The 18,527-nt window shown below is 40.9% G+C and overlaps 2 protein-coding genes across 2 annotated transcripts in view; one reads left to right on the top strand and one right to left on the bottom strand.

The window, feature by feature from the left end:
- The window catches only part of zgc:101566 (Transmembrane protein 263-B-like), a 25,536-nt gene extending 20,368 nt beyond the window's left edge, over positions 1–5,168 (top strand). Inside the window, exon 4 of the transcript XR_003461342.1 lies at positions 5,139–5,168. The gene's annotated coding sequence lies outside the window, so the exon portion shown is untranslated. The remainder of the gene's footprint in view (positions 1–5,138) is intronic.
- The window catches only part of LOC104939683 (carbohydrate sulfotransferase 1), a 66,857-nt gene continuing 48,336 nt past the window's right edge, over positions 7–18,527 (bottom strand). Inside the window, exon 6 of the mRNA XM_027273002.1 lies at positions 7–1,087. Coding sequence (XP_027128803.1) covers positions 751–1,087 — 337 coding nt within the window. The 3' untranslated portion in view covers positions 7–750. The remainder of the gene's footprint in view (positions 1,088–18,527) is intronic.

Consider the following 18,527-nt stretch of genomic DNA (forward strand, 5'->3'; position numbering starts at 1 on the left):
TTGTGCTATACAAATAAACTTGCCTTGCCTTGCCTTGCCTTGTATCCTGTGGTTGAGGCTGATCTGTGATCAGATGTGGCACATAAGATTGAAGTTTTATGAATTTGATTTTGTGTAGTAAGCAGGAGTTGTTGTTGTTTTTTTTTTGGAATGATACATAGTTATAACGACAAAACTTACTTTTGCTTATGCTAGAATAATTTGTCATATAGTAATTAACAAGAAACATGTTTCATTATGAAAATATCTCACTGCAACATGGAACGTCTTGTGATGAGAGGTTTTTAAAATGAATAACACTGTCACTTAATATGGTTCTATAATAAATGATCAAGCTCAGATGTAAATCTACATACTGCAGTTTCAAAATGATGAGATGATCTGATTGATTCAAACAAATGATATCATCATATTCTGGTTTAAATATGTCAAGTGGTGCTGCAGAGGAAAAGGGGCTAGAAATGAGGTAGATAGATAGATAGATAGATAGATAGATAGATAGATAGATAGATAGATAGATAGATAGATAGATAGATAGATAGATAGATAGATAGATAGATTGTTTTATGGAACTTTGGAGTAGAAACAGGTGGATGTACACAGCTCTTCTTTGCCACAGATGGAGTAAGGATATCCAGATGAGTCAGTCAAACAGTTTGGACTACATCATCTCTGCTTCATAAACTTACTGTCTTGTCTGGCTGGTTTCATAAACCCACATTAGATGTATTTATGTATGTCTTCGGTTCTTTAAAAAAATGGGTGGAACGTCCTGTCCTCCACCAAAGAGTGTGAGAGGTTTCTCAGTTCTCTGGGGTGGAAGACTGTCTTGTATCCAAGGAGATCAAGTAGTGGTTGGCAGACAGTCTGTGTGTAGACCACCATGTCAAAGGAAAGCTTCACCCTCCAGTTTTCCGCATTAGCAGCAGAGTCCCGAACTGTGGTGAACTTCTGCCGGGATGACAGATCACTGCCGCCCCGGGTGTTGTTGATGATCCAATCCTCCACGCTGTGGTCCAGAACCAAACCAAGAAAGCTATAGAGTTCCCTGGTCTTCTGGAGAGGAAACCTGGCCAAGTCTTCATACCTGACCATAGACAGGGAAGAGAAAAGGGATCATTCAGTAGAACAACAAAAAAGACAAAATAGGACTCCGGTGATGCAAGCGACTGAGTAGCCACGCTTGGTTGGAGCTCTGGCACACTCATCCTACAATATTAGCATTTTTTATTCTTGGTGGCGATAAATATCACGGAAAATCGGAGTGACTACTCTGAGTGATGTCTCTGGACCGATTTTTGAGCAAACCTACGGGTAAAATGCCTTCTAAACAACTATCGAAGAAGAAAGATACATACATACATATTATGATGGATGAAAAACTAGAAAAGATGCTGCACGATATCACTACAAATATCTCTCAGAGTTTGAAAGAAGTCACTGACCGTGTCAGTGAGGCGGAGCAGAGAATTTTAGTGGTGGAAAATGGGTCTGTTGATGCTGATAGGTGCTTGCTTGCTTTGGAAAAAACAGCGAAAAACAGCTGACAGAGCGGCTTCAGGATTATGATAACAGAGGCCGACGCAAAAACCTAAGGATTATTGGCCTGCAAAAGAACCTGGAGGGGACAAACCCAACAAAGTTCGTGGAGTCCTGGATTCCCCAGCTACTACAGCTGAACACCAAAGCAGGCTGTGTCAAGTTGGAGAGGGCACACAGGCTCCCGGGTCCCCAGACCTCAAGATTTCCACGTGCAATGATAGTGAGGTTTCACAACTTCAGTGACCGTCAAAGGGTGATGGATGCAGCTAGACGAATCAAAGAGGATGGAGCCAGAATTCACTTCTTCCCCGACTTTGCTGCTGCTACACAGAAAAGACGACGCGAATCTGATCAGGTACGGAAGAAGCTCCAGAACATCGAGGGAGCTCGTTAAGCCATGATCTACCCCGCTTCCCTCAGGATTACAGTGAATGACACGGTTAAAACTTTCCATTCTCCAGAAGAGGCTTCAGCATTTGTTGACTCTCTGTAGCTGTCCTATGATGTGCAGGTGAGAAGTTTGAAGCTCATGAGAGGCTCTTAAGATACGGGGTTTGAGAGGCAGGACTGAACTTTATTCCTTTTTTTTGTGTTTGTTCTTGTTGATAGGATGATTATTTTAACTGCCATCAGGACCAGTTCTCTACCAATTGTGTTTTTGCTTTCTATTTTATTCGGCTTTATTGTTGGATTTACATAATGGTTATTATTATTGTTACTTATGAGTGGTAGGGATGGTGTCTGCCTATATTTACAGCCACTGCTACTACAACTTACTGTGCCAGACAAGTTGGGAGAGTGCTTTAGCGTTAGGCAAGGGGTCCTCCACCTGAAAGGAGGTTTGAACCTGCTCTCTATGTTAGGATCTCAAGTTCAGAGGTTCTAGAACGGTTTGTGAAGGACCTAGTGTTAGTTTTTGTAAATAGTTTTGTTCCAGGAATGGCCACTGTTTTGTTACATGTTATCAGCACACTCAGTCCCGTTGCTATACTATTTATGCTGCCCATGCTGGATGTGGGCTATGGATAATGATAAATGTGTGACAGTGATGAGTAGCAAAAAATTAAGATATGCTATGTACTTCATTTAACTATGAGTATTCCTAGTATTAAACTCTGTACTTGGAATGTACGGGGCATTCATCATCCAGTGAAGAGAAAGAAGATTCTCACCTCTTTCAAAAAGGAAGGAGTGGAAATCGCCCTCCTACAGGAAACCCATTTGAAGGATCAAGAACATCTTAAACTTAAGCGGGACTGGGTTGGTCAGACTTTTTTCTCTTTTTACACATCAAACAGCAGAGGGGTATGTATCATGATAAATAAGACACTTCCCTTGCGTTAAGGACAGTAGTGGATGATATATAATAATTAAGGGTCTGCTGTATGGGAAATACATCTCAATTCTTAATGTTTATGCGCCTCCCAATCACCCTACTGATTTTGTCAGAAAGGCATTCTTGGAGTTTGCTGAACTTGAAACTGAATGTTGTATTGTGGGTGGGGATTTTCACTGCCACTTGAACCCGCTTATTGACAGGATGCCTGCAGATCCTAGGGTGGAGGGTGGATTTATTGATGTATAGAGAACTGTACATCCTACATCTAAAGAGTTCACTTTTTTTCCAGTGCTTATAAGAGTAGCTCTAGAATACATTATTTTGTATCCCTAAGTTAATGCTTTCCTCTGTTGTGTCTTGCGATATAGGAATTGTTTCTATTTCTGATCACAATACTTTTACAGTTGCTCTTTACCGAGAAACAGTGCTCTTCTAATTCCTGGAGGTTCAATTAACACTTACTTAGTGATCCCAAATTAATTTCTTACTTTAAATCAGAATTCAACATATTTTATGAAATAAATAAAACCCCAGATATAACTCCATCAATATTGTGGGAAACATGTAAGGTTTATGCTAGAGGCCTTATTATCTCCTATACTAGAAGTAAACAACATAAATCTTTAGAAGCCCAAAGAAAATTAGAAGGCGAACTCGCTGATCTGGAGAAGACATATGCAAAATACCCCTCTGATATTAATATGAAAGCAATGCTGGCTACAAGAACATCTCTGAATTCTCTGCTCACTCATAGAGCTGAGCAGAGTATTCGACTCGCTAAACAAAGATTATATGAGTATGGTAATAAACCAAGTAAGTATCTTGCAAGACTAGTGAACAAGAGGACTGACTCTCAGACAATTAAAGATAAAGAAGGACATAGTAAGTCTGACACACTTAATATCTGTAAGGTTTTTAGGGCATTTTATAGCCAGTTATATAGCAGTGAAGAGCCCCCAGAAGCACATGACTTGATTGATAAATTTATGGCAAAACTGGAATGGACCAATTATGAAGCAGGAAGTTCTAGAGGCATTGCAGACCTTACAATCAGCAAAGTCTCCAGGCCCAGACAGCAGTGAGTTCTATAAAGATTTTAAATCAGAGCTCATTTAACAAAGGCTCTTTACCTAGATCACTTACAGAAGCCAATATTTGTCTCATACTTAAAAAAGGAAAACCAGCTGATGAATGCTCTTCATATCGACCTATTAGTCTAAGGTCGTGTTCCAAATGTCAAGTGGAAGTAGGAAGCTATAGGCACTGTATATGGACATATATCCATGTTGAGGAGTACTGGGGTAAAATTGTTAGCAAACTTAATTTGATTTGAAAGAAGGCTGCTCAGTATTCTCACATTTGCTGCTCGGAAAAATATATTGCTTAGATGGATTAATAATGCTCCAGCTACAATTAAGGGCTGACACAAAGTGATATTTTACAAAGTAATAGACCATCTTGTTGATAGTATTACAGGCTCATTACGGACAACTCTAGACTCTATTGCACCTCTGAAAAAGAAGATAATCAAACAAAGAAGGCTAGCACCATGGTATAGCCAGCAGACTCGTAAATTAAAGTAAGAGGCACGTAAATCTGAACGCAAATGGCGTGCCACTAAACTGGAAGAATTTCATCTAGCCTGGCAAGATAATCTCAAAACATACAGGAAGGCTCTCCGTAATGCCAGAGCAGCCTATTACTCTTCTTTAATTGAGGAGAATAGGAACAACCACAGATTTCTCTTCAGCACTGTAGCCAGGCTAACAGAGAATCACAGCTCTACTGAACCATCTATTCCTTTAGGTAGATGACTATACATGTTTTTCAGTTTGTATTTCTGTCCATGTCTCTGTCTCTTTCACTTGCGTCTCTATATCTGTCTCTTGACTGTCTTGCTCATCTCGGTCTCTGTTTGCTAGCTCAGGCACAGATTAAGGACCCACCCCAGGGAAGAAGGAGGAGTTGTGTGGAGAGTGGGGGCGGCGGCCTGTTCAGCATGACACGAAGCGCCGTGGTGCAACCCTGGGGGGGCGTGGGTGGGTCGGAACTAAAAGTTTTGAGCTGGGACAAGGTGAAGCTGTGACAGCGTTGCCGGCAGCCAGCGTGGGATGGGATGGTCAAAGGGAGCGTCTCCATGGTACAGGAGGTGTGGCGCAGTGGGATCCTGTGGTGGCAAGTAAAGTCACACCAAGGAGGAAGAGGACAAAGCTGACTGATTGGACAGTGGCTGTGTGTGTGGTGTGTGTGTGTGTGTTGTGTGTGTGTGTGTGTGTGTGTGTGTGTGTGGTTGAGGGCTGCGTGAGAGCAAAATTACTCGAATTGTTCGAAATGGATTTTTCATCACAGCATGTATTCACTCATTGCAGCTATAAAGATACAGAGGCCACAGGAGACGTCAGTCAAGTCATTGTCAATCTGGAACTCCATTGCACATGGCGTTTGAGAAAAGTTTGCGAAGTTCAGTTTTACTAAATGTCCCATGATGCATGGGAGCAACGTTTCAGATCGTACAGCAGAAAACATCAGCGATTACGGAGAGAAGATTGCTTGTATCTGCATGCCTGAACACCGAGTGACACACAGTTCCTTTAAACTCAACTCGAGTTAAACTTTCGTTAAGAGTTATATAAAGTCGATGATTTCTTTTGTGTTTGAGTTTGGATACATGGTATACCTGTAAATGGACTGGTTAGGTAAGAGATGCTACCGATCCTAGTGAGAATCCAGAAGAAGAGTTGATTCAGCTCTGCGTTGCATGTTACTGCTCAGTTTGTTATTTTCTGTTACATGGTCAGTTCGTGAAACTTACAACATGTTTACTTTCCACTTGCCACAACCTAAGTCTTCATTCATCAACTCTCATGAATCCTTTCTTACGCTGCTTTTTGTGAGTTAGGTCTGATAGGAATTCATGACTGACGCATTACACCAACAGACAACTGGACGGCTAAATACTGTGCAGCCTAACCAAGGACAATAGTGCTAGATCTCGAGACAGGACACCTGGCCAAGAAACCACAAAGGGAAACTAAGTGTGCTGAGTTCACTCTAAAGAATCCTCTTAGGGTCAGTGTGTTTGGTGGTGCAGTTAGTTTCAATTCAACTAACTGCTTCATAGATAGTCTTAGCTTACCCTTAGTCTGCCCCCATGAGTCAGATATTAAACTGCCAGGGAGGTCGGTTTTGTTCTGCCAGCCCTGTATTATGTTTGTTCTTTGCTTTTCGGTTGTCTGTTTTCTGCACAAATCACCGAAAAGGAAGAGAAAATACAGCCTACAATAGATTTATGGTTTAAGGTTTAATATGACACCAAAAAAGTGCACGCGGGGAAGTATCTTGGAACCGAAAGGGCATGGCGACAATCATTTGTCCCTGATCTTGATCACAACGGTAAACAGTTTAGAATGTTGCTGTTCACAGTTTTCCTCCCTGAACGAATAAGGTGTACCCATGGTGTCTTTGATTGTAATGCTGTAGTTTGTTAGTTAATGCAGACAAGAAGCAAGATTTATATTTCATTCATCAAATGTTCAATATGAGGTGATGTGTGTACTGATAATATTCACCCGCCATACCAAATTAAAATACTCTTCCATGCAAGCAAGCTGCCTGCATTGGACCGCTGACTACATGACAAAGTTTCTAATAAGGATAAAATTGAATTGAGAGGTTTGTTGAGTCTTTATCGTTCTTGTCAGAGAAAGGTTGAAGGCATGTTTTTTTTCTTTCATCAGTAACATTAAGGTTATATCAACACCACCCCCACTCCCCTTACCCTTGTTCATCTGTGGTTCAGCGGTATTGAGTTGTAGAGTTCATTATATGTGGGGCATTATGACCATAAACATATGCAGCCATTATAGCATGTCCATCTAATGTGTTTGTGAATCGATGCATCTTATTCTTAGTAAAATCCTGGTAGCCGAGACACCAGGACAGGTTGGAGTGATCGCCGAGTGAAACAAAGTTGTAATGACTGAAAAATCAAACACGTTGTAGATTTTGGGATGGTTTCATGACAGGTAAGATAGAATTATTATCTGCGGGCAACTCTTGAGCCACTGAGTTTGAAAACGACACTTACAGGCAGACACAGAAGAAGCTTTAAAGCAACTATTTTGTATTAGTATTAAGTTCTTGTGCCTGTGTGTGTACCTGCATGGCGCACACACACACGTCTCATATCCACAAAAAAGTTGTCATCCAGCAAAAAAAAATATCTTTTGTTAAACAGGACTGTTGCGCTGTCCAGGACCTCTGCATTGCAGCAGAAAAAACAGAGTTCCATCAATAATGGCGTTATTAACCAGAGATGAGATTTCTGTGTCAATGTCCAAGCAGATTATTTGCATATGTGATTTCCATAATCAGCCGCCATCCATCCATGTTATATTTAGTTATTGAGATCATGTCCCTTTACTTGATCTCTGATGTGATGTACCTGTATTACAATGGCACGCATGTTTTTACTGGCAACCTACAGTACCATATAAGTGATAGACCAGTATACTGGAGCCTGTTTACCACAGACAATTTATGTGTTCCCCTTTTACAGACACACGGCTACAGCCAATTGTCACATCATATCTCAGTTTATTTGTGAAATATGTTGTAAAAAAGGGTTGAAAGAAACATAAACATTATGAAAAGTCAAACATGCCCACCGATGGAAAGAAATAAGCTTATGTTATCTAATACTGAAAGTGTAGAGGGCGATCTGTTAAACTTGAGACACTTTCTTACTAGCTAAGATCTCTGTTTGGTGGGATTCTTTCCCAAAATCAGATTACAGATCAGTGACTTATTTTCTTCTATGTGCTTAATGTGCCCAGAAAGAAAACAGCAATACCGGTCAAAATGTCAACGCAACCTGCCCATGTACAGTATTTTAATGGCCAGTCTTTTAGTATTGTCATGGACCCAAAACCCGCGCAGTCAAATGTTATTTTGTCCACTGATTTTTTAGAATAGTTTCTTCATTCATTATAGATAAAGGACTTTACTGTTTGTGTAATTATTTCGAGTTGGCTGTCATAGCAGGTTATCTGACACATTCAAAAGTGGAAACAATTAAACTTCTGTGTGTAATACAGAGAGTTCTTCCGAAAATGATCAGAAATAACAGACCGTGGAACTGAGAATATTGAACTTTGTATTTGTATTTGTTGTTTTTGCACTTTGTCAGCTGCGCGTTTGTTATAAGCGAGAGACACCAAACAGATGATGGTCACCAGGAGTGTTCACAGCTGTATGAAGCACAGAGACCGACAGGACAGAAGGGACAGACAGACAGGAAGACAGGACAGCGACAGACAGACAGCAGACAGGAACACAGCTTGCCAAAATGCTCTGTGATGTGAGAAATACACTTTTTATCACAGCATGTACTGTTATAGTAAAGGTGACTAACCTGTCCAATATGATGCAGATAGTTGAAGACCCAAACTGTTTTGCTTTTGTGTGAATTTTGTAATTAGGCCGGGAGTGAATTACGTACATTTTTATATGTGAGGAAAATAAATTCATTTACATTTGCTGCCATGCCTCCGGGTGGTGTTTCTCACACTTTCTTCTCTCCCTCCTTCTGCCATGTTACTTCTTCCTGAGTTTTTCCTTTCTCCATCACCCCTCGCTCTCTCAATTTAATTCGTTTGCTTTTTGACATGAATAGTCTTTCTCAAGACTGTGAGACTTTTTCAGCCTAAGCCAGTTGTTGTATCCTATAATTATTCTATTATAACAAGTTAGAACTGACTGTAAAAAAAACTCTGTTATTATTAACTAGCAACAATATACCAAATCACTTTGCCTTAATTGTGTACAGTAAGGTGGTGAGGTTGTGAATCCAGAACATCTGGAAATGAAAACCTCCGTCCATCACAGACGAACGCCTAACATGACAAGAGAAGGGAGGGAAGGAGGACTAAAGTTAACATGTAAATTATTCATGACCAGGTAAGGCGCCTGCCTGGTGGTATCTTATCCAAAGCTCTGTACTAGAAGTGTAAAGGCAGCTCCCAGTCTGGCGAGTTAGTTTCTAGGACTGCTAGTGCCTGGATAACTCAACAATTAGCTCTTTAGCTTTTTCCTTTACCGTTGTCTATCGTGCATAGCAAACTCATTTTGCAACAAGTGAGGCAGAGGCAACCAAAGGACATCAGAGGGAAACTCAACATAATTCTTTTCATTTGGTGCGGGAGATTAATTCAGTTCATATCGTTGTTTTGCCAAGCACAGTCACTGTTACTGTTATGGCATCATTCTTTTTCTAAACTAGGGTGAATTGGTGAAATATCATTTGCTGATCTGGTTAAAGAGAATGAGGCTGTGCCCTACATCAGCTGGCAGCTTGGATCCCTGTGTAGAAACCTGCACCATGAAACACACCTTGCAGTCAATCAGCAATCAACCTGTCAACACAGGTTAGTGCAGTGCAAACAACCAAACCCCCGGCACAAGTCCAGTAAACTGGTTTTGAGTACTTCTTCTGTTTCAGGCATAACTCCTACAACGAGTGCCGTACAGATTCCACAGAAAGTAAGTTCTGTGCTAGGACACTTCTATTCAGTTTATATATGCTTCCTTCGGAAACTTATTAGGAATCACTCTATCAATTTTCATTGTTATGCTGACGACACCCAATTATATTTATCGTCAAGCTGATGAAAAAAAACTATTCAGAACAAAACTGAAGTTCTTGTAATTGGACCCAAACACCTCCGAAAATCTTTCTAGCGCGACTTACGTTATTTAGATGGATCACCCTGGCCTCCGACTCCACTGTAAAGAATCTTGGAGTTGTTTTTGATCAGGATTTTGTCCTTTACACATCCACATAAAACAAATTTCAAGGACTGCATTCTTCCACTTATGTAAACATGATCGCCAGACCGCACTGTATCCAAGCAGATTCTTCTAAGGCTGGACTATTGTAACTTTTGTTTCAGGCTCCTCTAATAGTCTCTTAGGACTTTGCAGGTAATTCAGAATGCCTGTGCGCCGTGTTCTGACAGGAACCAAGATCAGAGTCACATCTCTCCCATTTTGGCTTCCTTGCGCTGGCTACCTGTTAAATTCTAGAATGAATTTAAATTTTTCTCCTTACTTACAAGCTCTTCATGGTCAGGCACCATCTACTCTAAAAGAGCTATAATACCTTAGTACCCCTGCTAGAACACTCGCTCTCAGGACGCGGGTTCCTTGTGGTTTCTATAGTCCCAAAAGTAGATTGGGAGCAGACTTTCAGCCTATCAGGCTCCTCTTCTGTAGAAACAAACTACCTTCTGGGTTCAGGAGGCAGACACGGTCAACACCTTTAGAATAGACCTTAAGACTTTCCTTTTTGATAGAGCTTATAGTCAGGGCTGGCCTCAGGTCATCCCTTAGTTATGCTGCATTAAGTATAGGACTGCGGGGGACTCCCCCCACCCCTCTCTCTCTCTCTCGCTTCAGGGTATCCTAGTCAGGCATGGTATGGTAACGAGCAGTCAATCTCCTTACTGAAAACTCTCTTTTCTGTCTTCCTCTCTCTCTCACATCGGCAGGGCGCATCCAGGGGCGGCACGGTCGGCCGTCAGGGCGACGGAACATGTTCGCTCGGGGTGCATACATGTCCATTTCATTACTACATGTTACTAACTAAAACTTCTTCCCTGGAGTTTCTGTGCTCTGTCATGCAGCATGTTCTCATGGATCGTGGCTGCTGCTGTTGTCTGTTGACATCCACTACACATATTACCACTGTCATTATTGCTACCATATCTCCATTACAGTTTTAGTTAGTTGATGATTTGCTGCTGCTGTGCATCTGTGTCTCTCTATTTCTATCACAGGTTCCACTGCTCTTCTGTAATCACTTTCTCATTCATTGTGATTCATTGTTCATTTACTCATTCAATTGTGATTCATTGTCATTTTTATCATTCCATTGTGATTCATTGTCCTTTTCAGTCAGTGTAATTGTACAATATGTTTGTGTTTGATTTTTTCTGTACACGTGACATACATTGCACGTCGTCGTCCTGGGAGAGGGATCCCTCCTCTGTGGCTCTTCCTGAGTTTCTTTCCACCCCTTTTTCCCTGTTAAAGTTTTTCCTCACTGGAACCGAGGGTCTAGACAGAGGGTGTCACTCCCTGTACAGATTGTAAGCCCTCTGAGGCAAATGTTACTTTGTGACGGTTGGGCTATAAAATAAATTATACCACCAAACTGATACACAAAAACATCTTTTTTAATCATGTTAGAACATTTGAGTCAGTTTTTTGGTATTAAATGAAACCATATGTTGTTATAAAAAAGACAGATCCGGCCATACCTAAGAGACATCAGATAGAAAAACTGACAATGATGGTTGACATTTTATTGAGTTTAATTTCCTGCTTTGTGGGGACAAGTATCAAAAGTCTTGATTTAAAGGCTGTGTGGAGAACAATGAACCTGAAAATATGCTGATGAAAAACCTGTAAAACCTGATAATATATTTAGATTGTTTTTCTCCCATCGACTTCATCAAATTATTCCATTTAATTTCTTCATAATTTAAACCGTCAGCCTCTCTCTTAGACCCCATCCCAACCAGGCTGCTCAGATGTACCTAAAGAGTATGGTCTAGACTGCTCTGCATGAAAAGTGTCATTAGATAACTTTTGTTATGATATGGCGCTAATATAATAATTCAAAATTGAAATTGAAAACAAGACAGGGTATGCTGACATTTACCACATTTAGTTTCTGTAGTTTTAATATGTACAAAAATCATAGTTTTTAATTTATCAAATAAACATGCTGTTATTGTAAATATTTATATATTAAAGATACAAATGAAAAATTTAATGGAAATGGAAATTATGTATAGATGTATACAGTAGCTGATTCTTCACTGCGGGTTGTGACATGTGGGTTCTCAGGGGTCAGTTCTTGGACCCCTTGGACCCCTTTTGTTTCAGCCTATATATGCTGCTTTGGGTCAAATTCTGCGAATTCTAATGTCACTATTATAGTTTGCAGATGACACACAGATATATCTTGCGCTGTCCCCAGTGACTGCAGTCCTATAGAGTCATTGTGTAACTGTCTGAGCAAGTCAAAAATTGGATGAACCCAAAATTTTCTTCAGTTAAATCAAGAAAAAAATGAGGTATTGTTTTGGCAATAAAGAGAAGAGGGTTGGTGTCAGTAACAACCTTGGTATGTTCTCCAAACTAAAGACCAAGTCCGAAACCTTGCCGTGTTGATAGACTCAGATCTTGACCTTCAACAGTCACATAAAATCAGTCACCAAAACAGCCCTTCTACCAACTTAAGAACATTATCCCGATTTAGGCTTTATGTCCCAAAACCGATCAGGCGAGCTGCTCCATGCTTTCATCTCCAGTAGACTTGACTACTGTAATGGTCTTTTGACTGGACTCCCCCAAAAAGTATCAAACGCTGCAGCTCATTCCACCGCAGCAGCTCGCGTTTTGACCAGAACAAAGAGATCAGAACACATCACCCCAGTTCTTAAGTCTTTACATGGCTCCCATTAGCCACAGAATAGATTTTAAAGTTCTGCTACTAGTTTACAAATCACTGGTGGTTTAGGCCCCAAAATTAAATGAACATTGCTAGAGAATATAGACCCCGTAGGGCTCTGAGATCTATGACTCAGGTCAGATATGGAGCACAGAGTTCAAACCAGACAGTTGAAGCAGCATTAGCAGTTATGCTGTCACAACTGGAACAAACTCCCAGCAGGACTGAATCAGCCCCAACTCTTAGCACTTTTAAATTCCAGGTTCAAAAAATTTATCACGTGCTCATGTGGCTGAGCTCTTTTAAAGAACTTTCTTTATTATTATTGCTGATTGTTGTCTTAATGTCAATGTTTTTCCTTGCCTCTGTAAAGCACTATGAATTGCCTTGTGTACGAATTGTGCTATACAAATAAACTGGCTCTGCCTTGCCTTGCCTGCCTTGTATCCTTGGTTGAGGCTGATCTGTGATCAATGTGGCACATAAGATTGAAGTTTTATGAATTTGATTTGTGTAGTAAGCAGGAGGTGTTGTTGTTGTTTTTTTTGGAATGATACATAGTTATAACGACAAAACTACTTTGCTTATGCTAGAATAATTTGTCATCCTAGTAATTAACAAGAAAACATGTTTCATTATGAAAATATCTCACTGCAACATGGAAACGTCTTGTGATGAGAGGTTTTTAAATGAATAAACACTGCACTTAATATGGTTCTATAATAAATGATCAAGCTCAGATGTAAATCTACATACTGCAGTTTCAAAATGATGAGATGATCTGATTGATTCAAACAAAATGATATCATCATATTCTGGTTTAAATTGTCAATGGTGTGCAAAAGGGGTTAGAAATGAGGTAGAGAAGATAGATAGATAGATAGATAGATAGATAGATAGATAGATAGATAGATAGATAGATAGATAGTAGATAGATAGATAGATAGATGTAGATAGATAGATAGAGATAGATAGTAGATAGCTGATAGATAGATAGATAGATAGATAGATTGTTTTATGGAACTTTGGAGTAGAAACAGGTGTGTACACAGCTCTTCTTTGCCACGATGGAGTAAGGATATCCAAATGAGTCAGTCCAAACAGTTTGGACTACTCATCTCTGCTTCTAAACTTACTGTCTGTTCTGGCTGTTTCATAAACCCACATTAGATGTATTTATGTATGTCTTCGTTCTTTAAAAAAATGGGTGGAACGTCCTGTCCTCCACCAAAGAGTGTGAGAGGTTCTCAGTCTCTCGGGGTGGAAGACTGTCTTGTATCCAAGGAGATCAAGTAGTGGTTGGCAGACAGTCTGTGTGTAGACCACCATGTCAAAGGAAAAGCTTCACCCTCCAGTTTTCCGCATTACAGCAGAGTCCCAACTGTGGTGAACTTCTGCCGGGATGACAGATCACTGCCGCCCCGGTGTGTTGATGATCCAATCCTCCACGCGTGGTCCAGAACCAAACCGAAAGCTATAGAGTTCCCTGGTCTTCTGGAGAGGAAACCTGGCCAAGTCTTCATACCTGACCATAGACAGGGAAGAGAAAGGGATCATCAGTAGAACAACAAAAAGACAAAATAGGACTCGGTGATGCAAGCGACTGAGTAGCCACGCTTGGTTGGAGCTCTGGCACACTCATCCTACAATATTAGCATTTTTATTCTTGGTGGCGATAAATATCACGGAAAATCGGAGTGAGTGACTACTGAGTGATGTCTCTGGACCGATTTTTGCGAACCTACGGGTAAAATGCCTTCTAAAACAACTTCGAGAGAAGAAGAAAGATACATACTACATATTATGATGGATGAAAAACTAGAAAAGATGCTGCACGATATCACTAAATATCTCTCAGAGTTTGAAAGAAGTCACTGACCGTGTCAGTGAGGCGGAGCAGGAGAATTTTAGTGGTGGAAAAATGGGTCTATTGATGCTGATAGGTGCTTGCTTGCTTTGGAAAAAACAGCGAAAACAGCTGACAGAGCGGCTTTCGGATTATGATAACAGAGGCCGACGCAAAAAACCTGAGGATTATTGGCCTGCAAAAGAACCTGGAGGGGACAAACCCAACAAAGTTCGTGGAGTCCTGGATTCCCCAGCTACTACAGCTGAACACCAAAGCGGGCGGTGTCAAGTTGGAGAGGGCACACAGGCTCCCGGGTCCCCAGACCTCAAGATTTCCATCGTGCAATGATAGTGAGGTTTCACAACTTCAGTGACCGTCAAGGGTGATGGATGCGGGCTAGACGAATCAAAGAGGATGGAGCCAGAATTCACTTCTTCCCGACTTGCTGCTGCTACACAGAAAGACGACGCGAATCTGATCAGGTACGGAAGAAGCTCCAGAACATCGAGGGAGCTCGTTAAGCCTGATCTACCCCGCTTCCCTCGGATTACAGTGAATGAACGGTTAAAACTTTCCATTCTCCAGAAGAGGCTTCAGCATTGTTGACTCTCTGTAGCTGTCCTATGATGTGCAGGTGGAAGTTTGAAGCTCATGAGAGGCTCTTAAGATACGGGTTTGAGAGGCAGGACTGAACTTTTTCCTTTTTTTTGTGTTTGTTCTTGTGATAGGATGATATTTAACTGCCATCAGGACCAGTTCTCTACCAATTGTGTTTTTGCTTTCTATTTTATCGGCTTTATTGTTGGATTTACATATGGTTATTATTATTGTTACTTATGATGGGTAGGGATGGTGTCTGCCTATTTTACAGCCACTGCTACTACAACTTACTGTGCCAGACAAGTTGGGAGAGTGCTTGCATTTAGCGTTAGGCAAGGGGTCCTCCACCTGAAAGGAGGTTTGATCCTGCTCTCTATGTTAGGATCTCAAGTTCAGAGGTTCTAGAACGGTTTGTGAAGGACCTAGTGTTAGTTTTTGTAAATAGTTTTGTTCCAGGAATGGCCACTGTTTGTTACATGTTACAGCACACTCAGTCCCGTTGCTATATACTATTTATGCTGCCCATGCTGGATGTGGGCTATGGATAATGATAAAATGTGTGACAGTGATGAGTAGCAAAAAAAAGATGCTATGTACTATTTAACTATGAGATTCCTAGTATTAAACTCTGGACGTGGAAGGACGGGGCATTCACATCCAGTGAGAGAAAGAAGACCACCCCAAAAGGAAGGAGTGGAAAGCTCCGCCACAGGAAACCCTTGAAGGATCAAGACCACACTTAAGCGGTGACGGACTGGGTAGGACATTCTCCTCACACAAACAGCAGAGGGGTGTACAGATAAATAAGACAACTTCCCGTAAACGTGAACCGCGTAAGGACAGTAGTGGCGGTAGATAAAAAGAAGGTCGCGGGAGGGAAAATACATCTCAACAATGTTTATGCGCCTCCCACTCACCCACGAGCGTTGTCAGAAGGCATTCTGGAGTTGCTGAACGAAACTGAAGTGTATTGTGGGGGGGGGGCTCACGCCACTTGAAACCCCTATTGACAGGAGCCGCAGATCCTAGGGAGGGTGGAGGAGGAGAGAAGTAGAGAACTGTACACCATCTACAAAGAGGCACTTTCCAGGCGTGAAGAGGTAGCTCTAGAATACATTTTTGTATCCCTAAGTTAATGCTTTCCCTGTTGCTTGGGATCCGCGAATGCATTGTGACACACACAATACTACAGTGCTCTTTACCGAGAGAACGTGCTCTTTAATTCCTGGAGGTGTCAATTAACACACTTACGAGATCCCAAATTATTTCTTACTTTAAATCAGAATTCAACATATTTTATGAAATAAATAAAACCCCAGATATAACTCCATAATATTTTGGGAAACATGTAAGGTTTTATGCTAGAGGCCTTATTATCCCTATACTAGAAGTAAACAACAAAATCTTTAGAAGCCCAAAGAAAATTAGAAGGCGAACTCGCTGATCTGGAGAAGACATATGCAAAATACCCCTCTGAATTAATTGAAAGCAATGCTGGCACAAGAACATCTCTGAATTCTTGCTCACTCTGACGAGCAGAGTATTCGACTCGCTAACAAAGATTATATGAGTATGGTAATAAAACCAAGTAAGTATCTTGCAAGACTAGTGAACAAGAGACTGGCTCTCAGACAATTAAAGTAAAGAAGGACATGTAAGTCTGACCACACTTAATATCTGTAAGGTTTTTTAGAGGCATTTTATAGCCAGTTATATAGCAGTGAAGGCCCCCAGAAGCACATGACTTGATTGATAAATTTATGGCAAAACTGGAATGGACCAATTATGAAGCAGGAATTCTAGAGGCATTGCGACCTTACAATCAGCAAAGTCTCCAGGCCCAGACAGCAGTGAGTTCTATAAAGATTTTAAATCAGAGCTCATTTAACAAAGGCTCTTTACCTGATCACTTACAGAAGCCAATATTGTCTCATACTTAAAAGGAAAACCAGCTGATGAATGCTCTTCATATCGACCTATTAGTCTCCTAAATGTTGATTTTAAAATATTATCCAAAATTTTTGTGCGGCTGTCTTGAGAGAGTTCTGCCCTCCATTTATTTACACTGATCAGACAGGGTTCATTACTGGCAGGAACTCCTGTAACAATATAGAGAAGGTTGTTGTTAAATGTAATTCAGTTGTCGCATCAGCTGTTGGTCCAGTAGATAATAAGTCTAGATGCTGAAAAGCCTTTGACAGGTTGATGGTGGGCACTTTCTTTTTTACAACTTGGAATGCGTTGGGCTTGGAGATGCTTTCAGCAGCTGGGTTAAGTTGATTAATACAGGCGCGTGGGCTGTGGATCAAAGGCCAGCTCCACCTACTTTCCTTTGGTCAGGGGAACCAGGCAGGGATGGCCTTTATCCCTTGTTGTTTGCTATAGCAATCGAGCCCCTTGCAGTAGCTATAAGAAATAGCCAAGATATCACTGGAATTTCAGTTGGTGAGAAAGATCATAAAATAGCCTTATATGCTGATGATATATTGCTTTTTATAACTAACCCAACAAAATCTATACCAGCTGTTTTTAAGATAATGAATCAATTTAGTAAATTCTCAGGGTATAAAATACATTTTTCTAAGTCTGAAGTATGCCGACGGCAACTCATCTCGGCTCTCCGCCATTTAATGGACCCACAGGCTTACTTATCTGGGATCCCATCACATCAGCAGCGAAGCAACTGTACAAGGCCAACGAACCTCTGAAGCAGTATGTGACGACCTGGACAGATGGCCGACATCTTCCACGGCAATGAGGGAAGAAGCTTACCAAAATGAAATTCTTCCAAGACTTCTTTACATCTTTCAAATGGTCCCTATTTTTATAATAATAAAATAATTAGAAGAGTAAAAGGCTGGATCAGTTCATTTATATGGAACAGAAAGAAACTACGACTAAAAATGGCCAAGTTGCAAATGTCTGTAGAGCAGGGTGGCTTAGCTGTCCCAAATATAGCTCCTATATACGGGAACATAGATTTTGCCTCTGACATGGGATTTAAGATATGGGAGGAGAGGGGGATTTTAACGCTGAGACATATATTTGATAAAGGAGTAGTGATGCTTACATTTGAACAAATCCGACAGAAATATGGTCTCCCCAGTAACTTCTTCAGGTATCTGCAAATCTGCAGCTTCATTCAGAATCAAAGCAGACATGACTTTGACTGCCGGAAGATGGAACGTTTACTTCTTGATAGAGGCCAGAAAGCAGTTCTTGGTCAGAGATATGCTGATCTCAACTCTGCCAGCAATATGAACTTAGTGTATCTTTAATGCAAATGGAATGCAGATTTAAATCTTACAATAGATGAATCTACATGGTTGGAAATATGGCGGTTAGCTAGAGAGCTCTCCATATATAACAGAACCAGAGAGACCCAGTTTAGAATATTACATCGCTTGCAGATCACACCACAGCTCAGACACAGAATGAACCCAAGTTTGTCTGAAAAGTGTTCCAAATGTCAAGTGGAAGTAGGAAGCTATAGGCACTGTATATGGACATATATCCATGTTGAGGAGTACTGGGGTAAAATTGCTAGCAAACTTAATTTGATTTGAAAGAAGGCTGCTCAGTATTCTCACTTTGCGCTCGGAAAATATATTGCTTAGATGCGCATTACTAATGCGCCCCCCCTCCCGCCCCTACCTCACCTTACAGGGCTGCACACAAAG

This window comes from Larimichthys crocea, chromosome XXI (genome assembly GCF_000972845.2).
Source record: "Larimichthys crocea isolate SSNF chromosome XXI, L_crocea_2.0, whole genome shotgun sequence".
Classification (NCBI taxonomy): domain Eukaryota; kingdom Metazoa; phylum Chordata; class Actinopteri; family Sciaenidae; genus Larimichthys; species Larimichthys crocea.